The 23,892-nt window shown below is 45.1% G+C and overlaps 2 protein-coding genes across 4 annotated transcripts; one reads left to right on the plus strand and one right to left on the minus strand.

The window, feature by feature from the left end:
- The first annotated feature begins 16,176 nt into the window (after positions 1–16,176).
- Eif5a (eukaryotic translation initiation factor 5A) lies at positions 16,177–21,023 on the plus strand. Of its 2 annotated transcripts, none has more exons than XM_076869637.1 (6): positions 16,177–16,386; positions 18,263–18,448; positions 19,617–19,721; positions 19,908–20,039; positions 20,127–20,200; positions 20,374–21,023. In XM_076869637.1, exons 2-5 carry the CDS (start codon positions 18,284–18,286, stop codon positions 20,187–20,189), a joined length of 465 nt encoding a protein of 154 aa, XP_076725752.1. In that variant the 5' UTR covers positions 16,177–16,386; positions 18,263–18,283; the 3' UTR covers positions 20,190–20,200; positions 20,374–21,023. The 2 variants fall into 2 exon arrangements, with proteins under 2 accessions (XP_076725752.1, XP_076725753.1); XM_076869638.1 differs by lacking the exon at positions 16,177–16,386 and adding an exon at positions 16,627–16,750.
- Positions 21,024–21,186: 163 nt separating this feature from the next.
- Gps2 (G protein pathway suppressor 2) lies at positions 21,187–23,813 on the minus strand. Of its 2 annotated transcripts, none has more exons than XM_076869634.1 (11): positions 23,757–23,813; positions 23,385–23,547; positions 22,962–23,071; positions 22,771–22,883; positions 22,572–22,651; positions 22,409–22,491; positions 22,064–22,217; positions 21,877–21,966; positions 21,712–21,791; positions 21,532–21,627; positions 21,187–21,369 (listed from the first exon to the last, which is right to left on the minus strand). In XM_076869634.1, the coding sequence occupies exons 2-11, from the start codon at positions 23,476–23,478 to the stop codon at positions 21,286–21,288; spliced, it is 984 nt and encodes a 327-aa protein (XP_076725749.1). In that variant the 5' UTR covers positions 23,479–23,547; positions 23,757–23,813; the 3' UTR covers positions 21,187–21,285. The 2 variants fall into 2 exon arrangements, with proteins under 2 accessions (XP_076725749.1, XP_076725750.1); XM_076869635.1 differs by having other exon boundaries at positions 23,753–23,813.
- Positions 23,814–23,892: the final 79 nt, after the last annotated feature.

Below are 23,892 nucleotides of genomic sequence, written 5' to 3' on the forward strand. Positions count from 1 at the left end.
CGAAGGAGGATCACATGTTGAAGCAGGAAGATCACATGTTGAGGCCAGCCTCAGCAACTTAGCAAGGCCCTAAGCAACTTCAGAAAGACCCTGTCTCAAAATGAAAAGGGATGGGGATGTAGCTCAGTGGCAAAGTGCCTCTCCATTCAATCCCCAGTACCCCAAAAATAATTTAAAAAATTTAAAAAATAGGGCCAGGGTTGTAGCTCAGTGTGTAGCATGTGTGAGGCACTGGGTTCAATCCTCAATACCATATAAAAATGAATAAATATAATAAAGGCATTGTGTCCATCTATAACTATTTTTTTAATTTAAATAAAACCATCCCTATTTTATGGAAAAGGAAACTTAAGTTTTAATGAATTGAAGTGGCCAGCCTATTGTTACAGGTGGGAACAAACCAAGCTGGAATATAAATACCAATCAGTCTAACTCCAGAACCCAGTTTCTAAGTTACCAGCCTCCTTTCAATATGCTGAGACTACATTTAAAAAATTTTTTTTGAGTTGTGGATGGACACAATATCTTTATTTATTTATTTAATTTTAATGTGGTGCTGAGGATGGAACCAAGTGCCTCACCCGCACAAGGCAAGCACTCTACCACTAAGCCCCAGCCCCATCCCCTGAGACTACATTTTTCATCTTTCTCAACAATTCCTTTGCCTCATATCCCCTTCTAAGATCTTTCCATATGTCAGACTTTTTCTTTCAAATAAAATTCTGAAAGACTGTTTCTATTACTCAGCTTCTGCTACTTCCCTTGGCTCCACATTCAGGAGAGATACTGACATCAGTGATATTACCCAGTTCAAGGGACACATTTTTGCCCTGTTACTCTACCTCTGCGTATGTGGCAAATGCAAGACTCAGTCTTAGCCACCTCATAGTCACCTCAGTCTTCTACTTGCAGGCCTGAGTCACAGTTCTTCTAACTCAGTTTAACCTCTTTCTTGGTGTGTTACTCTACTTCAGATATGACATGATAGGGGTTGAGTTACATCCCCACAAAAAATATAGATCTGGGCAGGGGTAGTGCATGCCTGTAGTTCTGCTGCTCTTGAAGCAGAGGCAGGAGGTATTATCTATTGTTTTAGACCATAAGTAACAATCAGCTTGAGGCCAGCCTTACTGATGTAGGGAAAACCCCATCTCAAAAGAAAAAAACAATGGCTGGGCATGGTGGTGCAGGTGTGCCAATCACAAGTTTGAGGCCAGCCACAGAAACTTAGTGAGACCCTCACTAAAATAAAATATAAAAAAGTCCAGATGATGTGGCACATGCTTATAATCCCAGTGGCTTGGGAGGCTGAGGCAGGAGGATTTCCAGTATAAAGCCAGCCCCAGCAATTTAGAGAGGCCCTAAGCAACTTAGCAAGACACTATCTCTAAATAAAATATAAAATGGGCTGGGGATGTGGATCAGTGGTTGAGCGCCCCTGGGGTCATTTCCTGGTACCAAAATATAAAATTAAATTAACTGGGTGCCATGGCACATGCCTGTAATCCCAGAGGCTTGGGAGGCTAAGGCAGAAGGATTGAGGGTTCAAAGTCAGCCTCAGCAACAGGGAGGCACTAAGCAACTCAGTGGGACTCTATCTCTAAATAAAATACAAAATAGGGCTGGGGATGTGGCTCAGTGGTCAAATGCTCCTGAGTTCAGTCCCAGGTACAAAAAAAAAAAAAAAAAAAAAAAAAAAAAGGCCAGGGATGTAGCTTGGTGATAGAGAACCCTTGGTTAAATCCTCAGTAGCTCCCCGCAAAATGTTGAGGAGCTGGGGATGTAGTACAGTGGTTAATCCCTGGGTTCAACCCTCAGTAATCATGGGTCTCTGCTGCCGAACTACATCCCCAGACCTTTTTATTTTTATTTATATTTGAGACCGGATCTCAATAAATTGCTTAGGGTCTTGCTAAATTGCTGAGGCTGGCCTTGAACTTGCAATCCTCCTGACTCAGTCTCCCAAGTCACTGCCTTTATTTTCTCTCTCTCTCTCTCTCTCTCTGTGTGTGTGTGTGTGTGTGTGTGTGTGTTTTGAAGTTTTAAAATGTAAATACCTGTGAATGTAACCTTATTCAGAAATACAGTCTTTGCAGATATCATTGGGTTCATAAGAGGTCATTTCCTCTTATAAAAGGGAACCTCCATGTGAGGTCAGAGACACATGGGGAGACAGCCATGAGACACTGAAGTCTTGAACAGGTAAAATATGGAAGGTGTTGGCTACGGAGTATTGAGCACCAAGTCTTGGCTGATGTAAGCCAAGGAACTCCTGAGACTACCAGAATCTGGAAGAGCAAGGAAGGATCCTCTTCTCTAAGCTTTGGAGGGAGAACAAATAACTGCATACATCTTAACTTCAGACTTCTATCTTTCAGAACTGTGAGTGCATTTCTTCTGTTATTTACCAGGTTTATGGCATTTCTTAGGGAAACCATAGGAACCCACACACAACCCAAATTCAGATGACTTCCTAATATGCCTGCAGCCTAGACACCCTCCCGAGCTCCAGACCCCTGATGGCCAATTGCCAGCTGTAAATCTCTAGGGTCCCTTATGTTAGTAAAGGGAACCACCACATCTAGATGCAGAGACTGAGAATCAGCCTTGATATCAGACTCTCCTTTCCTACATCCATTGTCTCACTGACTCTAGGACCTGTCAGTTCTACTTTGTCACCTCTGTTTATTTCTCCCCATCCCCCCTGCCCTCCCTGGTTCAGACCATCAGTGTCTCTCACCTGCAGCACCACAGTACCCTCTGCCTACCTGACTTCCTTGCTTCCAGAGGACCCTCAGATCCATTTTCCATGAAGTATCACACCAGCAAAGCAACTCCTCCAATCATTCTGCCTTAGAACCCTGCTTTATTTTCATTATCGACTTTATTAGTCCTTGGTATTTTCATATTCTTATTTTCTTTTTTTATAATCTGTAATTTGGATCTTGTCTATCTTGCTCACTGCTGTTTTCTCAGCACCTAAAACCACATCAGGCACCCTATAAGTAACCAGTGAATGTTTGACTGAATGAAGGAATGCAGCTAGAAAGATCTTTCTAAAATGCTTTCTTCTTGATCCCCCCACCAGTGAAAGTACTTAGGCACATTAAATATATACATTTTCCAGTAACCAGCAGTTCACCTGTGTATTTGACCCAAACAGATTTTTCTTTTTTTTAGATGAGGATTTCCCTATGTTGCCCAGACTGGCCTTGAAATCCTGGGTCCAAGAGGTCCTCCAGCATCAGCCTCTGGCGTAGTAGAGACTGCAAGCATGCACCACCACTCCCCACTGGGCTCTATGATATCTTGAGTATCTTTCTTTGACATCTGGCCAGGACAAGGAAAAGTACACAAGAACTGACATGATAAATCCTGTGCTGGTTAACACTTCTGTGAATTGTCTTCTAAAAATATTTCACATAGTTTACAATAAAATATGCATGTTCGTTAATTTCTTCAACAAACATTTATTGAGCACCTACAGTGTGCTTGGTGCTATAAAAGGTTCTGGAGTGTCAAAGTGAATAAGGCACAAAGATCCTTTCTATACTTAGAAAATACAGAAATCCCACATTATAGTAAAGGAGACAGTGAAATAAATAAATGATACATAGAATAATTATCACTATACTAAAGGCCTTGAAGGAAATGCAGACTGATGTGATATTAGGAGAATATGGGGGTTAACCCAGAATCAGGCTATCAGGAAGACATTCCTAGGAGGTGGTATACTGCACTGTGACTCAAAAGCCTATCAGAAGAAAAAATTTAGTGTAGAAGGCAAGTCTAGTGAATAGGAAGAAGATTGAGATAGGCAAGATCAGATCAACCAAAGCCTTGGGATCTAGATTTTATTTTAATTAGTTAGTTAATCAATTAATTAATTAATTTTTGCTATACTGGGAATTGAACTCAGAGCCTCACACATAGTAGGCAAGTGCTCTACCATTGAGCAATATCTCCAACCCTTTTTATTTTTTTGTTTTGAGACAGGGTCTCATTAAGTTGCTGAAACTGACCTGGAATTTAGGATCCTCCTTCTTCAGCCTCCTGAATCACTAGGATTACAGGTATGTGCCACTCCACCCAGCTAGATTTTTTAAAAAAATATTTATTTTATAGTTGTAGTTGGACACAATACCTTTATTTCACTCATTTATTTTTTTATGTGGTGCTGAGGATCGAACCCAGGGTCTCGTGCGTGCGAGACGACCACTCTACTGCTAAGCCACAATCCCAGCCCCTAAATTATTTTAAAATTTAATTTAATTTAGGGGTTTTGTTTGTTTGGTTTTCACAGTGCTAGGAATCAAACCCAGGGTCTCATACATGCTAGGCTAGGGATCTACAACTGACATATACCCTAAACCCTAGATTTTATTCTGAGAGTAATGGGAAGACTTTGAAGAGTTTTGAAAAGGGAAGAGAGCAGTATGATCTGACTTATGTTTTTTTATAATTTATTTTTTAGTTTTAGGTGGACACAATATCTTTATTTTTATTTTTATGTTGTGCTGAGAATTGAACCCAGTGCCTCACACATGCCAGGCAAGCGCGCTACCACTTGAGCCACATCCTCAGCCCCTGATTTGTGTTTTTTTTTTTTTTTAAATTTAGTTGTAGATGAAAACAATACTTTTATTTATTTATTTATTCGTATGTGGTGCTGAGGATTGAACCCAGTGCCTCACAGATGTGAGGCAAGCACTCTGCCACTGAGCCAAAACCCCAGCCCTGATTTGTTTTTTAAATGTTTTTTAAAGGCTTTTTAAAAACAACTTTTTATTTTTTTGAGCCAGGCATGGTGGTACATGCCTACAATCCCAACTACTTGAGAGGTTGAGGCAGGAGGATTGCAAGTTTGAGGCCAGCTTGAACAACTTAGTGAAACCCTATCTCAAAATCAAAAATAAAAAGGACTGGGAAAGGGCTGGGGTGGTGGTTCAGTGATAGAGCGCTTGCCTAGCACCTGTGAGGCACTGGGTTCAACTCTTAGCACCACATATAAATAAATAAAATAAAGGTCCATTGAAAAAACTATTAAAAAAAAAGGACTGGGAATGTAGCTCAGTGGTAGAGCACCACTAGGTTCAATTCCAAGTTACCACAAAAATAAAATAAAATACATATATACTCTGTGTGTGTGTGTGTGTGTGTGTGTGTGTGTTGCTGGTTTTTGAATCCAGGACCCCTCATGCATGATGAATACAATGTTTTACCCCTAGCCCCAACTTTATTTAAAAAAAAATTTAGTTGTAGATGGACACAATATCTTTAGTTTATTTATTAATTTTTATGTGATGCTAAGGATTGAACCCAGTGCCTCATACATGCTAGGCAAGTGCTCTACCACTGAGCCACAACCCTAGCCCCCCAACTTTATTTTTTAGAGCAGTTTTATGTTCACACAAAACTGAACAAAGACACAGAGATTTCTCATATCCCTCCTGCCCCCATCCACACACAACTTCCTCCACTTAACTTAGTTTTTTAAAACATCACTGGGCTGTTCTGTGGAAAATAAATTGGAGGGAAACAGAGGTGAGGAGCATGTGGATTAGTATGAGGCCATAAGGATGAAGTGGACCCATTTGAGGTATGTTTGGGAGATACAGTCAGCTCTCTGAACTCATGGGTTCCACATCCACAGATTCAACTGACTGTGAATCAAAAATGTTTCTTAAACAGGGGGCAGTGGTGCATGCTTATATTCCCAGCAACCTGGGAGGCTGGGGAAAGAGGATCATAGGTTCAAGGCCAACCTCAGGAATTTAGCAAGACCCTGTTTCAAAATAAAAAAGGCTAGGGATTTGACTCAGTGGTTGACCACCCTGGGTTCAATCCCTGATACCAAAAATAAATTTAAAAAAATAAGCCTTGAGCTGTATGCAGGGGGAATCCTTGTTCTAGACCCAGTTCCATCTCTAAGGTTGGTTTCCTCTTTATGGAGTTCAGCACTTGGTGAATCCACTCATCTCTGACCTGTCCAGAGAATGAATGACAAGAACGAGGACTCCCCCTCTTCCTCTTCTTCCTCCATTGTTTTTGGGTCTCTCTGTGTGGTCCAGGTTGGTCTTGAACTTCTGTGCTCAAGCAATACTCTCACACATAATCCCAGAGGCTGAGCTCTGGGATTATGTGTGTGTGCAATACACCCAGCTCCATTTCAAAGGACAAAATTGGGGCCACCAGTGCCAAGAAGGCTAAGATATCTGAAACTGGACCAAACCTCCCAAGGAGAGGAATTGGGCCTGGGAAGAAGAATGGCTTACAGGTCTCAGATCTATTTTCCTGGCTATTCAAGACAAGGTGGCCTCTTGGGCTGGGGCTGTGGCTCAGTGGTAGAGCACTTGCCTAGCGTGTGTGAGTCACTGGATTTGATCCTCAGCATCACATAAAAATAAGCAAATAAAATAAAGGTATTATGTCCATCTACAACTAAAAGAATTTTTTTAAAAAGACAAGATGGCCTCTAAAGCTTGCCCATGACTAACTTCAAACTCCCATCTCACTGTTTTACAATAGTCTTCCCCTCTTCTCTTTCTCTCTTCTCTTCTCTTGCAATATTTTTTAATTGGTACATTATAGTTGTGCTAAATGATGACATTTGTTGTTACATGTTTGTACATGCGCACAATGTAACAATATTATTTGACTGACATCACTCCCCAGCATTCCCCCTCCCTTCCCTCCTCCCATCCCTTGGTCCTTTTCCTCTACTGATCTCCTTTTGGTTTTCATGAGATCCCAAGCCCCCACCTTTATTTTCCTTTTTCCTCTCTAGATTCCACATGTGAGAAAAAATATATAACTTTCACTTGATTTTTTCAGTTTGTCTTATTTCGCCTACCATAATGGTCTTTAATTTCATCCACTTTTTCCTGCAAATGATATAATTTCATTTTTCTTTGTGGCTGAATAAAGTCCATCATATATAGAGAGACCATATTTTCTTTATCCATTTCTCTCCTCTCCCTTGATTCCCTCTAAGCATTTGGCAGTTTCTTCTGCTTGCATTGCCTGCCTACCCCACCACCAGTTGTTCTATGAACTTTTATAGCTGACCACATCCCAGGCTTTGTGGCAGGTACTGAGGATCCAAGATCTTACAATCATGGAGCTTCCATCTATTGGATAGACAGATGGTGCTGGCAGGGATGAACACAGAGTACATGAGAGAGAGACAATGACATCCGAGCAAATTGGGAATGTCGGGGATGGCATCCATGGAAGATGAAACCAGACCCTAGTTTGAAAGTAGGCCAGGTGTAAATGGAATTAAAGTAGATGCAAGGGCATGGGACACCGGATGCAGAAAGATATCCTATATGTGGATATAAGAGTTTCTCTAGAGCTGGAAAGGAGTAGAATTAGATCCTGAGTTACTCTTTGGTGCTTTCCTTTCCAAATACAAATGTCATCTGCTCTTTACCTCCTCTCTTACACCTTCAGATAATCTTTTTATTTCTAGACCAAGAAAGGATGATAATCATCCCTCTTATATTACCTCTTGTTTTATTGTTTGAGGGGGGTTGGTTTGTTTTTGCAGTGCTAGAGATCAATCCCAGGGCCTTATGCATGTTAGGCAAGCACTCTACCTGTGAGCTACACACCCAAACCCTAAGTTTCTTCCCTAGCACCTAAGTTCAGCAAGATCTCTGGGAATGAGGATGGGTTCTAGTTCTTTCTGCAAGACCAGAACCATGCCAGTCTTATTCTTATCCATCTCCCCCCTCTTTTCCTTTATTTCTTTAAAGCAAGATCAAAATCACAAAAGATGCCTCAGGAATGTTCTTAGAGTACTGCTCCTACTTTCATACCGACTATCATTCACAAACCTTTTCATTCACTGATGATAGACATGCTGGTACTGTCCTGGGCACACAGATTAAAATTACATACTTATTTTTTTTATTTATTTTTTTTAAAGAAAGAGTGAGAGAGAGTGAGAAAGAGGGAGAGAGAGAGAGAATTTTAATATTTATTTTTTAGTATTTGGCGGACACAACATCTTTGTCTGTATGTGTTGCTGAGGATCGAACCCGGGCCACACGCATGCCAGGCGAGTGCGCTACCGCTTGAGCCCAGCCCCTACATACTTATTTTAGATGATAATTTTAAATAAAATTATATATTATTTTCTGATTATCTACACATTGCAATTTTGCTCCCAAGGGGCCACACTTGCATCCTAAATATCAGACATATATCTATATCTCTGGTACTCTCTTTCTCTGTCTCTGTCTCTGTCTCTCTCTCTCTCTTTCTCTTGTCTCTGTCTCTCTCTCTTTCTCTCTGTCTCTCTCTCTCGTCTCTGTCTCTCTCTGTCTCTGTCTCTTTCTCTCTTGTCTCTGTCTCTCTCATGTCTCTGTCTCTGTCTCTCTCTCTCTCTATCCCACATTCCTAGCCCTTTTTATTTTGTATTTTGAGACAGGGTCTTGCTAAGTTGCTTAGGGCCTCACTAAATTTCTGAGGCTGGCTGAGGCTGGCTTTGAACTTGTGGTCCTCCTGCCTCAGCCTCCCAAGCCACTAGGAAGTATCTGACATTTAATATCCTCAATGAATGTTAGTTGAATGAATGAAGTTGAGGCTTCTGCTGTGATACCAGCAACTGGTGCTCTGAAGTTATATCCAGTGACAGCCGATCACTACAAAAAAATATCATCTACATGCCCATTCCCAAGGCTCATTTGATGTATTTGACTTTTATAAAACCCCTTGATGATAGAAGGAAGTATAATCTCTGACCAGGACCCCTGAGAAGGATAAATTTTTACTGTAAAATACTTATACTACAGAGAACCCTTATTCTGCTCCAAACCTTGCAGCAGCTGACTTCATTTCCCTTCACATGCAACAGAGAATATATTCACTACTCTCTCAGATTGGTTAGGGGGCATAGTCAGCAGGACATGAATCAGATGTATTTTTTTTTAAAAAAAGCATGGAAACAAGACTGGAAGAAAATATGGTAAAACACCTGTAATGCCAGTGATGCAGGAGGCTGAGGCAGGAGGATCAAAAGGTTTAGGCCAGTGTGGGTAACTTAGAGAGATCCTATCTCAAAATAAAAGTTAAAAAAAAAAAAAAAAAAGGCTGGGGAGTATAGTTCAATGGTAGGGGGCCCTCGGATTACATCTTTAGTACCACAAAAAGAAAAAGAAGGAGAAGAAGAAGGAGGAGGAGGAGGAGGAGGGGGGGGGAGGAAGAGGAAGAAGAAGAAGAAGAAGAAGAAAAGACATTGTAGTAAAACATTAACAGCAGTTGCTTCTCAGTGTTGGATTTGTGGTTAATTGTATTTCCCCAAATCGTCTACAGTGGACTCACATTTCTTAAAAATATTTCCTAGTTGTTAATGAACTTTTGTTTTATTTATATGTAGTGCTGAGAATTAAACCCAGTGCCTCACACATGCTAGGCAAGTGCTCTTCCACTGAGATACAACCCCAGCCCCCAGGACTCATATTTTTATAATAAGAAGGTTTGACAGAAACTTTTTAATTTTTAATTTAATTTAATTTAATTTAATTTTTTTTTTTTTTTTTTTTGGTACTGGGGATTGAGCCCAAGGGCACTTTACCACTGAGCTACATTCTTAGTTCCTTTGTAACTTTTTTATTTTTTAAAATTTTGACACAGAGTCTCAATAAGTTTCTGAGGCTGGCTTTGAATTTACAATCCTCCTGCCTCAGCCTCCCCAGGTGCTATGATTACCTGTGTGTGCCACCATGTTCTGCGTCCTGCCAGAATCTTTTTTTTTTTTTTGTACTGGGGATTGATCCCAGGGGTGCTTAACCACTGAGTCACATCCTAACCCTTTTTATTTTTTTATTTTGAGACAGAATCTTGCTAAATTGCTATGGCTGACTTTGAATTTCTAATCCTCCTCTCAGTTTCCCAAGTCACTGGGATTACAGGCATACTTCACCACTCCTGGCTTGGAATCTTTATAGTTGTGTAAAAACATTCCTCTTTTCTTTGGTACTGGGTATTAAACCCAGAGGTGCTTTACAACTGAGCTATTTCCCAGCCTTTTTTTTTTTTTTTTTAAGAGAGAGAGAGAGAGAGAGAGAGAGAGAGGTTTTTAATATTTATTTTTTAGTTTTCGGCAGACACAACATCTTTGTTTGTATGTGGTGCTGAGGAGCACGCATGCCAGGTGAGCAAGCTACCGCTTGAGCCACATCCCCAGCCCCCCAGCCCTTTTTATTTTGAGACAAGATTTTGCTAAGTTGCTGAGGCTGAGATTGAATTTACAATCCTCTTGCTAGATTTTTAGGCTTGTACCACAGTGCCCAGCAAAACATTCTTCTTGATATAACTGGAGCCCGTACCCTTTTGATGAGGGACAAGAGGTCCAAAAAACAACTAGTTTGGTCTCTTTTCTCATCCTACTCCTCCTTCCCAATCCCAACTTTGCAGGGGGACTAACTGCATGCCCCATCAAACTCTGAGCTGACTTAGCAAGAATCTCAGAATTCTAGAATCTTATGAGGATTTCCCAATTCCTGCATGACTGCATTTATTTTCAGGAATGCTTGATTAATCCATCATGTCCTTCAGACACACAGACAGTACTTTTTAAAAAAATGTGTTTTTTTGTTTGTTTGTTTGTTTTTAGTTGTAGATGGATACAGTACCTTTTTTTTTTTTTTTTTTTTTTTTTAATGTGGTGCTGAAGATCAAACCCTCACCATGCTAGGCAAGCACTCTACCACTGAGCTACAACCCCAGCCCCTGACCACACTTTGATTACTCTGTGCCTTCAACTTCCTCATTCAATTAACCAGGTCTCTAGAATGTCTCAGATATTCATCTTTTGTCTCCCTGCCTCACACACCCAGCCTACCTCACTGCCCTGGTCCAGGCTTTCCTACATGTTCACTTGGGCTACTCTCAGAGACTCTCCAATGGTCTCTTGCTTCTGGTATGACTGATTTTGATTCCTCTGTCATCCATGGCTGGTGGGAACTTCTTAGAACAGAGTCACATCAGTGATTGGTTTTGCCTTTCTAATCAGTAAGAGAAAAAAGGGTCCAGCTTCTTTGCACACATTGAGGCCTCCCTTCCCTGCTTTACCTTTCAATTAATATCTCTGCCCACACCCCAACCCTGACAGGACTCTTTCTTTTATTCACTACACACATCTTCCTCTTCCTCCATACCTTTTTTTTTGGTACTGAATACTGAACCCCAGGGGCATGCTACCACTGAGCTACATCTCCAGACCTCTTGTTTTTTATTTTGAGACAGGTTCTTACTAAGTTGCTGAGGCTGTCCTCAAATTTGCAATTGTCCAGCCTCACGTTCCAAAGTCATGAGGATTATAGGCATGTGCCACCTCACCCAGATTCTTAAAAAATTGTTTGTTTTTTAAGAGACAGAATCTCATCTCCCTCTGTTGCTCAAGCTGGCCTCAAACTCCTAGGCTCAAGTGATCCTACTGCCCCAATACCTCGGGTTGTAATTGTGATTACAGGTAGGTGCACTGCAATTGGCTCCTTTTCTTGGTAGGGTTACTGGGGATTAAACTCAGAGGCACTTGACCACTTAGCCACATCCCCAGCCCTATTTTCTACTTTATTTAGAAAAAGGGTCTCTCTGGGTTGTTTAGCTCCTCGCTTTTGCTGAGGCTGGCTTTGAACTTGGGATCCTTCTCCTCAGTCTCCTGAGCTGCTGGGATTACAGGCATGAACCAAATTGGCTCCTTTACTCTTATTTTTACTTTCCTCGGCAAATCCCACATAACCATCCACTCCACTTCTCAGTGCTGGGGATTTAACCCAGGGGCTCCTATATACCAGGTAATTGCTGACCCACTGAGTTACATCCCCAGCCCTAACTCATTTCTGGAGATCCTCAAGAAATCCTAGTTCAGAGCCTCTTTTTTTCTTCTTTTGGTACTGGAGATTGATCCCTAGGGTGGTTTTCCACTGAACTACATGCTCAGCCATTTTTATTTTTTATTTTGAGATAGGATCTCACTAAGTTGGTTAGGGCTCTCTAAATTGTAATGCTTCTGCTTCAGCCTCTTTTTGAAAAATTGTAGATGAACACAATAACTTTAATTTTATTTGTTTCTTTTTTATGTAGTGCTGAGCATTGACCCCAGTGCCTCACACATGCTAGGTAAGCACTCTACCACTGAGCTACAACCCCAGCCCTGCCTCAGCCTCTTGAGTTGCTGGGATTTACAGGGATTACAGGAGTGCATCACTACACCCAGAACCTCATTTCTTTTTCTTTTTTTAGAGAGAGAGAGAGAGAGAGAGAGAGAGAGAGAGAGAACAAGGGAGAGACTTTTAATATTTATTTATTTATCTTTTTTTTTTTGCGGTTACAACATCTTTGTTTGTATGTGGTGCTGAGGATCGAACCCGGGCCGCTCGCCTGCCAGGCGAGCGCGATACCACTTGAGCCACATCCCCAGCCCCCAGAACCTCATTTCTTGATAGATACCTGAACTTTCATGACTGCTTTCTCAGAGCTTTCTTGTATCTGGTCTCTTACTCCATTTCTGGACTAATCTGACCTAACTCTATTTTGTATATATCAGAACTGCCCTTCCCTTTCAGTGGACCCAATCAGTGGTGGCCTGCTAAATGTTTAACAACCAGTTCTGATAAAGGAAACTGATTTGTAGACTTGCCAATTTCTGTGGGAGTGCAAACACTTCCACCATGGCTAATTTCAAGCTACTAATTAAACATTATTGAAACATGGAGTTGGTAAGAGATGTGCACAATTGGTTCTTATCTTTTATTATAGCTTATACAACCAGCCTTTATCACACTACTGGTTCCCATTCAAACTTTTCAATGGTGCTTCCAAAAGAACTCTTTATACTATTGTAACTTTTCTGTAAATCTAAAATTATTTCAGAATTGGGCTGTGAATGTACCTTAGTGACAGAGTACTTGCCTAGTTTTGCATGAGACCCTGGGTTCAATCCCCAGCAGAGTGAAAAAATATATCAATCAAAATATGAAATTTCTGCCAGGAGCCGTGGTACATGCCTTATAATCCCAGCAGCTCGAGAGGCTGAGACAGGAGGATTGTGAGTTCAAAGCCAGCTTCAGCAATGGGGAGGTGCTAAGCAACTCGGTGAGACCCTGTCTCTAAATAAAACACAAAATAGGGCTGGGGATATGGCTCAGTGGTTGAGTGCTGCTGAGTTCAATCCCCAGTACCCCCCAACAAAAAAAGTGAAGTTTCTAAAAGTCTACCAGAGCAGTCTAACCAAACAGAAGTAGACTGTTGGCAGACCTCTTCCTAGCAAAATATGGGTATTCTGTAAATGTTACCTTTTCAGAAAGGAAATGAGGAAGTAATAAATGAACTCTATTGCTAGTACTTCATGCAAAGCCAGTGAAAATCTATTGAAGGGTAGCTGGAAACTTTTAAAGAATATCTGAATTCTAATCTGGTGAATAGGTGTGTCACAAGAAGATAGAAAAGGGATATGAATGTCATTAAAATAAATTAGAATCTGTGTGCATGTACAAATATGTAACAATGAATCCCATCATTATGTATAGTTATAATTCAACACTAAAAATATGTAAAAAACATCTTAAATTATAAAAGTCAGTCATAATCCAATCAATTGTTTTTTTTAACAAGTTCTCAAGAAAGAAACTTTCATGTGAATGAAAGAATGCTGAACATGTAAATTAGAAAAGAAGGTCCAGGAGAGATTCTCCTATAGTTTTAAGGGAAGTTCTAATCCAGGATTATTAATAGTTCAAATTCTTCTGGAAAGGAAGACAGACAGGACTTTTTTACACTGAAGGCAAATGAACTATGCTGGTTTTTTTTTTTTTTTTTGGTACTGGGGATTGAACTCAGGGGCACTTAACCACTGAACCACATCCCCAGCCCTTTTTTTGTATTTTATTTAGAGACAGGGTCTCATGGAGTTGTTTGGGAAGCCTTATTAAATTGCTGAGGATGGCTTTGAACTCGGGATTCTCCAGTCTCAGCCTCCCTCCCTTGCCTCTGGGATTACAGGTGTATGCTACCTCACCAGGGTTCACTATGCTCTTAGAGCTATATGGTCTAATAGGTGCAGCTAATTCCATTGCCTTGCTTTCAAGCCTCCTTGATTGCCACATCACCTTATATTTTCTACACACACACACACACATTTTAGTTGTATAAAGGATGCAATACCTTCACTTTATTTATTGTTATGTGGTGTTGAGGATAGAACCCAGTGCCTCACACATGCCAGGCAAGCCCTCTGCCACTGAACTACAACCCCAATTCTAAAAAATCAACCATTTTAAAGTGAACAATTCAGTGGCATTTTGTGCATTCATAATGTTGTGCAACCAACACCTCCAACTACTTCCAAAACATTTTTCATCACTAAAGTAATGTCCCTTAAGCTGTTCCTCTCCTTTTCTCCCAGGACCTGACAACCTCCTATCAGCTTTGCTTCTGCAAATTTACCTATTTTGGATAATTATTTTTATCAATGAAATCATAGAAAATATGACCTTTTGCTGACTTTTACTCGGCATGTTTGAGGTTCATTCAGCTGTAGCATTTATAAGTTATGCCATTCCTTTTTATGACTGAATAATATTCCATTATAAGGGTATAATGCATTTTGTTTATCCATTCATCTATTGGATATTTGGGTTATTTCCACCTTTTGGATACTGTAATTAAAGTGCAGCAGTGAACAATCACATGCAAGGATTTGAGTTGGCAAACACTCTCATCACTGAGCTACCCCCTCCCCCAGTCCAAGTTTGTTTTGAAATCTTTGGGTATGTGCATAGGAGTGGAACTGCTGTGCCATAGGAACGTTACCTCTTAGAAAAGAGCAAGAACTGGAGTTTTAAATAATGTTTCCAAGAAGTCTGTTGTTGTTGTTGTTGTTTTTGTTTGGGCAAAGGACAGGAATTTCAGAAAACTTAATGGAAAGATCTGGAGGTGATAGTGTAATGTGCTACACGAATGTAGTAATTCAAGCAGTTCACACATTTCACGGGTTTTTTACACCCTGGATAATTAGAAGTTTAGACAGCATTATTTCCCTCATTTTACGGGAAGAAAATTAAGACAGAACGATTTTAAGTAATTTCTAAAAGCCACAAACAAGAACCAGATTCAGGATTTGGGGTTCCACGATCAGATCTTCAGTCGCTTGACAGTACTGCTATCCACCTAACGGGCATATCAAGGTAGTCAAGGCCATAGTGGGAAACGTAGGAACTAGAGGAAAACTAAAATGTTTCTGGAATAGCAGCAGCATCCTTTCCTAAGACAAGCAACAGGGAAATAAACTCCGAGTGGGAAAGGTCGTTTCCAGTTTCTTAGTCATCTTTTATGATTTAGAGAATGTCAATGAAATGTAACATATCACTTTTCTTTACAGATAAAATTTTTCTAAGGGGATTGTAGATAATTCTTTGGAAACCGCAGAGCGCAGGTGGAAAAACGCTATGTCTCTTTATTTAGGATCTGGCATAGAACTGCATCTATGGAAGCCACAGGGAGGAACGCAGACCTGGGCTTAAACAAGATGGTGGCTGGTACGGGACCGCTCTGTCTTTCCAGCGAAACTCTATGGTAGAGCAGAGTCGTAGATGAGAACTGAAGCCGAGATGGGTGGTAACCCGACCACACATCCCGCTAAATGAGTGGAGCGAAAAGCGATCTCTCGCGCATGTGTGGAACTGAGAGCAAGGACTCTGAAGCAAGGGGCCCAGCCCACAGCGCGTTTTCTGAAACGTGTGGGTCGTTTAAGTCCAGTTAAAGCCGAGGTGGGGCGTTTCCTAAGACGCATGCGTCCTAGACCCCGCAAGCGGTACAGTGGCGTGGTCTTTTCAACGCCCAGCGTACAAACGACGTCTGAGGTGGAAGGGGCGTTTAAGATTCTCAACACGCATGCGTTTTGAAACCGAGGCGTTTCCTTCAGAGGGTGTGGAGTGCAGGGCTCCTTATTGCGCAGGCGCGAATACAGTCGGGTAGGGCGGGTGGTTTATCTAGGGGAGGGAGGCGGAGGTTGAAGGGATTAAAAAACCGGGTGCGCCTGCGCGTAGCTGACAGGTTGGAGGGGTTCAGGTTTTGTGAGGGGCGGGGTCACGTCTGCGCGTCATTGGATGGGTAGGTGGGACAGAGGGTGGAGATCGGGGAGGGTCTTTGCGCTTGCGCAGTGCGGGGGTGGAGGGCGGAGGAGCCGGAGAGCACGCTTGCGCGGCTGTCATAGGGCTGCTTGGTTGGTCAGTGGGGAGTCGGCGCCTGCGTACTAAGACCCGTGTGCAGCAGCGGCGGCGGCGGTAGAGGCGGCGGCGGCGGCGGTAGCGGGCTCGGAGGCAGCGGTTGGGCTCGCGGCGAGCGGACGGGGTCGAGTCAGTGCGTTCGCGCGAGGTGAGAGCGGGCAGGACGCGCCTGCGCGGAACCTCTGCTTGAGCAGGGAAGGAGAGATGGAACTATACGGGGGTCGGGGAGGGGGCAGAAGGGAGCGGCGGCCACCACCGCATGGGTTTGGTCGGGGAGCGGCGCGAGGTATGGAGAGGCGCGGGCGCGCGGCCGGGTTGGCGCGCGGGGTGACGGTTGGGGCCGGCCGGGTGACGTTGGAGCGACGCAGGGCGGGGGACGGCGAGCCGCGAGGCCGCCACGCGGGAGAGGCCGCCAGGCGGCTGCTCCGGGGAGAGGGCCGGGGGCCAGATCAGCCCCGTCGGGGCAAGGGTCCCAGGGTCGTTGAGGACCGGGCACCGCGCGGCCACGTGAGGTGGGGGAGGGGGCTGTTCCGTGAGAGCGCATGTGAAGGGGGGGGTTGGCGGCTGGCGGGGGGAGGGGAGGCAGCGAGTCGCCGGCCTGGCGCAGCGTTTGGGGAGGGGGCACTCGCAGCACCGGAAGTACCCCCCCATGGCAAGCTGCCCTCGGGGTCGGAGGCCGCATGGCCGAATGTGGACCGGGTCCGCATGGCAGCGCGGGGACCCCTCCCCCCAGGTCCCGGCCACCGGAAGCCCCGGGCGGCCACATGGTGGGCGGGAGCCGGCAACCCCCGGCGCAGGGAGAGCTCGTCCTCCCGGGCGTCAGAGGGAACCTGGAATTTTGGATAGTGGGAGAACCTTAAGGACTAGTTTTTGATCACCCCGGAGGGCCAGCTGCAGGCATATGTTAGCGTTCCTCAGCCTCATGGGCGCCTAGAGCTTTTCTCCCAGTCTTCACGTGAAGTGAGGCGATCAGCCAGGTGTAAGTGGCACTCTTAGAACTGCGAGGCCGGAGAAATTGGGAAACTAAGAGTGATTGGACATGAGTTCTCCTCCTCTCCAGGCACGTGCCGACAGCGCCTTAAAGTCCGGGACAGATGAGTTCCCCACCATGATATGCTGTCTTCACTTTGTTACTAGTGGTCTTCCTCGTGTCTAGTTTTGGGAGTAACTTGGTTTTAGAGTTCCTAATTCTCAGCCTAGTGTGATTTTTTTTTTTTTTTTTTTTTTTTTTTTTACTACTCACTACTACCAACCCTTCGCTTTCATTTTATTGTCATTCACCACCCTCTACTCTCTCACTTTCTGACTGCACAGGACGGGCCTAAAAAGTCGACAGCACCGATGCATCCTGGGAAAAGTGGGCGGGCCCTCGAGGAGAGGCTGGGTTCCCTTTGGGAACTGAGATCGAGGTGTTTGGCAGGGGGATGGTTTAGGAAACTGCTTTCACCCCCTTGACTGCAAGTGCATGTTGGAGAGGCGGGAATCCCCCAAAGAGGCCTTGTGGTTTCCTGTACCAGTGACTGGCTTGTGTGTGGATAGGGGTGGGGGGTGTAACAGCCGGGTGGGGCCTTGTCCTCTGGTTTCCACCCTCCCCCCTACACACATTAGCCCCACCCTTTTGCTGGCTCATAGCTGCTCACCTAATTATAGCTCTTGCTAAGTGTGGGGAAGAGGGGTGGTTGGTTTCAGTGGCAAGTAACACCTGAGTCCTCCCCACCCCAGGAAGTAGGACTTTCCTCATCTCAGATTTGGCATCTTAAGTCCCTGGACCTTTCCTTTCCCAAGTACCACTTGAACTTTAATTTGGGGGAGGATCCAGCTATTCCACCGCTACTTACACACACCAGTTCTCCAGTGTATTTGACCCCAGTCAGTAGTTAGTCCAAGAACTTTGACTTTTATTATAGGTGGGTAGTGGAATAAGGGGTTGGGGAAAACAGCAGTGTTTCCAGAGAGAAATGGAATAGATTAGAGGTCCTGTTAACTTCTATCTTTACTGACCCCAGTTCTCTTCTTGGCTTTAGTTGGAATCGAAGCCTCTTAAAATGGCAGATGATTTGGACTTCGAGACAGGAGATGCAGGGGCCTCAGCCACCTTCCCAATGCAATGCTCAGCATTACGTAAGAATGGCTTTGTGGTGCTCAAAGGCCGGCCTTGTAAGATCGTCGAGATGTCTACTTCGAAGACTGGCAAGCATGGCCATGCCAAGGTTAGACTTTCACATGTTGCCCTCCCCACACCTCATATATACATAGGGCTTCTGGCAACAAGCTGCCTTCAGTCCTGTGACCCCTGCCTGCCTTTAGTTGTGTGGTTTTTTTTTTGTTGTTGTTGTCTTAGTCCTTCTGTTTAGCACTCAGCCCTTATACCCATTCAGACTACACCTGCTCCCAGCCTTCAGCCTCCTTTTGTACCCCCATCATTGTCTGGTAGTCCTTTTTCTCCATCTTTGTGCCAGTCTCTTGACATTTCTTCATGGTCCTTTGACTTTTCTTCAGTCCTTTATCCTCTGGCTGTTCAGCTGTTTCTTCCTTGGTCTTGGCATTCACTTTTTTTTGTTTCTTCCTTGGGCCTTTGTTAGGTACTGTTTACATCACTATGCTTGGTGAATTTCTCTAGTCCTAACACAGACTGTAGCATTCCCTTGAAAGGCTTCAGTGTGCTTGAATTTTCAAACTTCTGCTTTTCAAACTGCTTCTTTCTGCAGTTCTACCTTTCCCTTTGGAATTCTGATGCAGTCTCCATTTCCCTCTATCTGCCCGTGCCCACTCCTTGAATTCCTTGAGCCTCCCTGTTTTCTCTGGTCTTAGTGTTCTCACTAGTGCTTCCCTTGTCACCTCAGAGTTTTTCTTTTTCCTCAAAAGTTAAACCTGATTCATTCTTGTTGAATTTCTTGTGGTTTTATTGACTTGACATTGATCCTGCTAATGCATAGCTCTTTCTCTAGTTTTCTTACTCCCTAACTACGTAGTTCTTTTTGATCTTGAAGTTTGTTTTCCCCAATTCTTTTAACAAACTTTTTTCCCCCTTCTACCTTATTCTCAGAATTCTCAGCCCCTTACATGGGTGTCCAGAAACTCTTCCAAACTTTCGCCAAGGATTCCTTCTATACCCCTAGGCTCCTAGCATTCTGTCAGTGTTTTCTGATAAGGTAATGGACTTCCCTACACATGCTCTACCACCTTGACCTGTGGTGGTCTTTTAGCCTCAGAATTTGTTTTGTTTTTGGCTTTAGTATTTCTTGGTTCATTTCCAACTTTGCTTGTCTTTGCCCTGACAAGGTAGACTGGCTTCCTTCATCAGCTAGTAACTACATGAGCCTTTACCTCCTCCGTCCTAGAGTTGGTTGGGTTTCTCTTTGTGATGCATATACACAGGTCCACCTGGTTGGTATTGACATCTTTACTGGGAAGAAATATGAAGATATCTGCCCGTCAACTCATAATATGGATGTTCCCAACATCAAAAGGAATGACTTCCAGGTATGTAGGTATATAGGATGAGGATGGGTTAGTGGTTCACGGGTGCAAAATACAGATTGGCCAGAAGTTGTGGGAGAGGAGGGAGAGGGTATTTGATATTTTGCTCTTGTTCCAAATTGTTCATCAGACCCTTTATCCTCAGCCTACCTGGGCATGTCTTCAACTTCCTTCTCTGTTTGCCCCCAGCTGATTGGCATCCAGGATGGGTACCTATCACTGCTCCAGGACAGTGGGGAGGTTCGAGAGGACCTTCGTCTGCCCGAGGGAGACCTCGGCAAGGAGATTGAGCAGAAGTATGACTGTGGAGAAGAGATCCTGGTATGCTGTTCTCTTTTCCCTTGTATGCTCAGCTTTGCTGTTTCTCCAACTTCGGGTATCTCCTAACTATCCTTTTTTCTTCTCCAGATCACGGTGCTGTCTGCCATGACAGAGGAGGCAGCTGTTGCAATCAAGGCCATGGCAAAATAACTGGCTCCCAGGTGAGAGTGACAAAGCCCTCACTGTCCCCCTTTACGTATTTTGTTCTCATCAAATTTATTTCTGATCTTTTAATCATGCCAGGCTTGCTTTCTATCTTCATCCTGGTCCTGTTCTCTCCACCCTTGTTGAAGGTATTAATTATTCTGTCTTACTTGGTTTCTCTCTTACTCAGGGTGGCAGTGGTGGCAGCAGCGATCCTCGAGCCTGCAGAGGCCCCTCCCCCAGCCAGGTCCTGCTGTGGCTGGACCCTTGGCTGGACGACTCCTACACAATTTATTTGACGTTTTATTTTGGTTTTCCCCACCCCCCTCAATCTGTCGGGGAGCCCCTGCCCTTCACCTAGCTCCCTTGGCCAGGAGCAAGGGAGCCATGGCCTTGGTGAAGCTGCCTTCCTTTTCTCCCCTTGCACTACAGTCCTGGTGGGGGAGAAAGGATGGGTACTGCTTGTGGTTTAGTTTTTTTTTTTTTTTTCTTTTTTTTTTTTTAATTCAATTTGGAATCAGAAAGCTGTGGATTCTGGCAAATGGTCCTTGTGTCCTTACTCCCCCACTTGTCCTTGGTCTGGTCCCCTATTCCCCCATAGCCCTTTAATCCAAGCACCAACCCTACAGAACAGGGACCAGCCCCCTCCCCTGCCTGTATCTCTCCCCAAGTCCCTTCATGTGGGGAGGGAAGAGGAGGAGAGGGGAGGGGACCTGCCCCCTCCTCAGGCATCTGGGAGGGCCCTGCCCCTATGGGCTTTACCCTTTCCTGCGCTGCGGGCTCTCTCCCCGACACATTTGTTAAAATCAAACCTGAATAAAACTACAAGTTTAATATGAAGCCCCCCAAGTCAGCTGCTTATTTGAATTAAATGGGTATTTGTTGAAATAATTGGAAGGCAGAATAGACTTGTTAATCTACCAGCCATCCCCCCCACCCTCCAAGCAGCCTAGGCATATTCCAGACAGCTGGGTGGGAAGTGACACAAAGAGCAGCAGCCAGGGGCAGTGGCAGGTAGATTTTATTGGCCTGGGACATAAAGGGAAGAAAGACCCTCACCCATTGGGGATGGAGGGATGGGGTTGAAGACATAATTTGATGGTCACTTGTGGTAGAATCGCGGGTTCTGGCTGTGTTGGATGAATGGGAGCCGAGGGCCAGGTTGGCTGGTAGTGGCAAAGCCTGACTGGATGGTGATGAAAAGGAGGGTTTTGTCAGTGAATATACCCTCCCTTCCACTTAACACCCCTACTGATAACACACACTCAAGGAGGAAGGGACAGCCAAAAAGTGTGAGCCACCTATCCTGTTTGCTTGGTAGTGTTGGGATATTGGTTACCATCCTTACCTTTCCTGCTGGTTGCATCTGCACAGGGAGCTGGGGGGAGGCAAGGAGTCCAGGGGCTGGATGCAGAGCCTGGGGGTGCATGGGGCGCAGGGAGGACTGCAGAGGACAAAGTTACCTGAAGCATACTGGGGCTCCCCTTAGCCTAGCCCTTCCTCCAACCTCCCAAGGCCCTTTACTTACTGAGTCAGAGAAGCCAGTCTGCTGGTTAGCATGCTCCATCTGCTTTTGCAAGGACAGGGCACCACCAGGCTGGAGGAACCCTAGGTGGGGAAGAGAGGTGTGTGAAAGAGGAGAATGAGGCAGGTGGGACCTGTGAGCTAGGGTTCCTGCCTAGGATATTATCACCTGTTTGGGTGGGCTGAAAGTGGCCATGCACGGCATAGGGCTGTGGCTGTGGCTGAGATAGGTACTGCACTGCAGGAAACGCTGAAGGCGCTGAGGAAGGGAGGAGGCATGCCCGTTAGAATTTCCTTTTGCTCTACCCTTACCTGTGGGCTTTCAGGAAAGCCACCCCGCTCTTCCTATTACTCACCTCTGAGCTGCTGACTAGGACTATAGGCTGGCTGTGTGGGTCCATAATGAGGTGGGGGCTGAGCAGTCCCATAAGCACCACCTGGGCTGCCTTGGAATTGCCCATGCTCTGGAGTCCCTGGGAAAGCAGCTGCTGAGCCCACATAGTGCCGGGTCTAAGGAGGAAGGTGAGAACTGATTGTGAAGTCCTTAAAAACAAATTCAAGGACTTCTGTATACATCTGTTGCCCTACTTGCCCTTACAATAAGTGCTTGGTTATGTTTGTGATTTGAACACTGGTGACCAGGATGCCTGGGATGAAGCAGTAAAGAAATAGAGCTATACACTCAAATCCATTTTTCTCACCGTGAGTACTTGGGGTCCAAACATCTGTTTAGCTCTGTCAGCTGCCATGAGGGTGCCTGGGCGATTATGTCCTCCAGGGCTCCCTAGAAAGGGGGAGGGATTTTGTGATGCCTCAACCTCCAAGAGGAGCCACTTTCTGTCAAATGGTTTCTTTAGTCCTTACCCTGCATGCTGAGGAGGTGAGTTCCTGTGTGAACAGTCAGGCTCTGCTGGTATGCAGCTGATGTCAAAGTGGTCAGGTCACTGGAGTGAAAGGATAGGTGAAAACCAAGGGCAGTTACCCCCTTTTTGCCATTAAACATTGATTCTTTTGTTACCCAATCCACCTTATTCCAATTTTACTTTTAGCTCTCTGATCCCACCTCTGCTCCTTTCGCCTCCGTTTTTCTTCCTCATGTAAAACTTTTTTGAGCTGCAAAAAAAGTTGGTGCTTCTCTTCCTGTAGGGCTAAAAGCTTTTCCTGCAACTTGAGAATCTGGAAGGGAAGGGGAAAGGCGATAAGACAGGGAAAAAGGGAAAAAGCCAGAGCTTGGAGCAATCAGGGACAGCTTACTTGTTCCTTGGTCTCCTCTAGTGACATTCTCTCTTCCATCTCCTTTTTCTTTCTTCTCTCCTGTTCTTCCTTCATCTTCTGTTCCATCATCTTGTCCACCTCTTCCTCCTCTGGGAAAATCAGCCAAAATGAAGTGGCAGGGTGGTGAAACTAATGTTTTTTGAGACTGAAAATCGGCAAAGGCCACTTATCCCGCCATTATCCCACCACTTGTGTACTTGGCAGTAGCTCTCCAAGGTCCTACCCATCTCTGGCTTATGAAACTTGGACCAGGCCTCTACTCCCACACTAATGGGGGGCTGTTCCCTCCCTCCCTCTAGCTTCGCCTGCGGGCGCACTGCTCAGCCCGTGGGTGAGGGTAGTCCTGGGGCAGCTGAGACACCTTAGCCATGCGTATGATCTATCGCTCTGGCCCCAGCTCACCCTGTCGCTTGCGCTCCCGCTCCATCATGATGTGCCGGTGCAGCGCCCTGGCCATGGCGTTGGAAAGCTTGGGACGTTCCAGGAGCGCGGGCATGGTGCTGTCGGGGGCGCTCGGACCGCGGGCGCCCGGCTCTGTCACTGACTGCCAGACCTCAGACGGTGCCTGCAGGGAGGCAGGAACTTAGTGGAAACTGAGCCGGGACGAGGCGGAAGCCTGTCGGTGCGATCAGCTCTCGGACCGGGTCACGTGTTTCGGGGGCACGCAGCTCCGCCGGGTCACAGCTCCAGCGCATGCTGGCCGCACAGGGGTCCATGGTTCAGCGCCCCCGCCCCTCCCTCGAACCCCCGGGGCATCGACCCCTACCTACCCACCTTCTAGATGCTCTCTCCGCGGCCTCTGGCGCGCCTTGGCCTTAGCGTCACATCCGGCGGCCCGAACGAATCCTTCCGGAGTCACGGCGGCGACCGGCCTTGCGGGTTGGACAGGAAGGAAATGCGGAAGCGCGCG

Source organism: Callospermophilus lateralis, chromosome 11 (genome assembly GCF_048772815.1).
Source record: "Callospermophilus lateralis isolate mCalLat2 chromosome 11, mCalLat2.hap1, whole genome shotgun sequence".
Taxonomy (NCBI): domain Eukaryota; kingdom Metazoa; phylum Chordata; class Mammalia; order Rodentia; family Sciuridae; genus Callospermophilus; species Callospermophilus lateralis.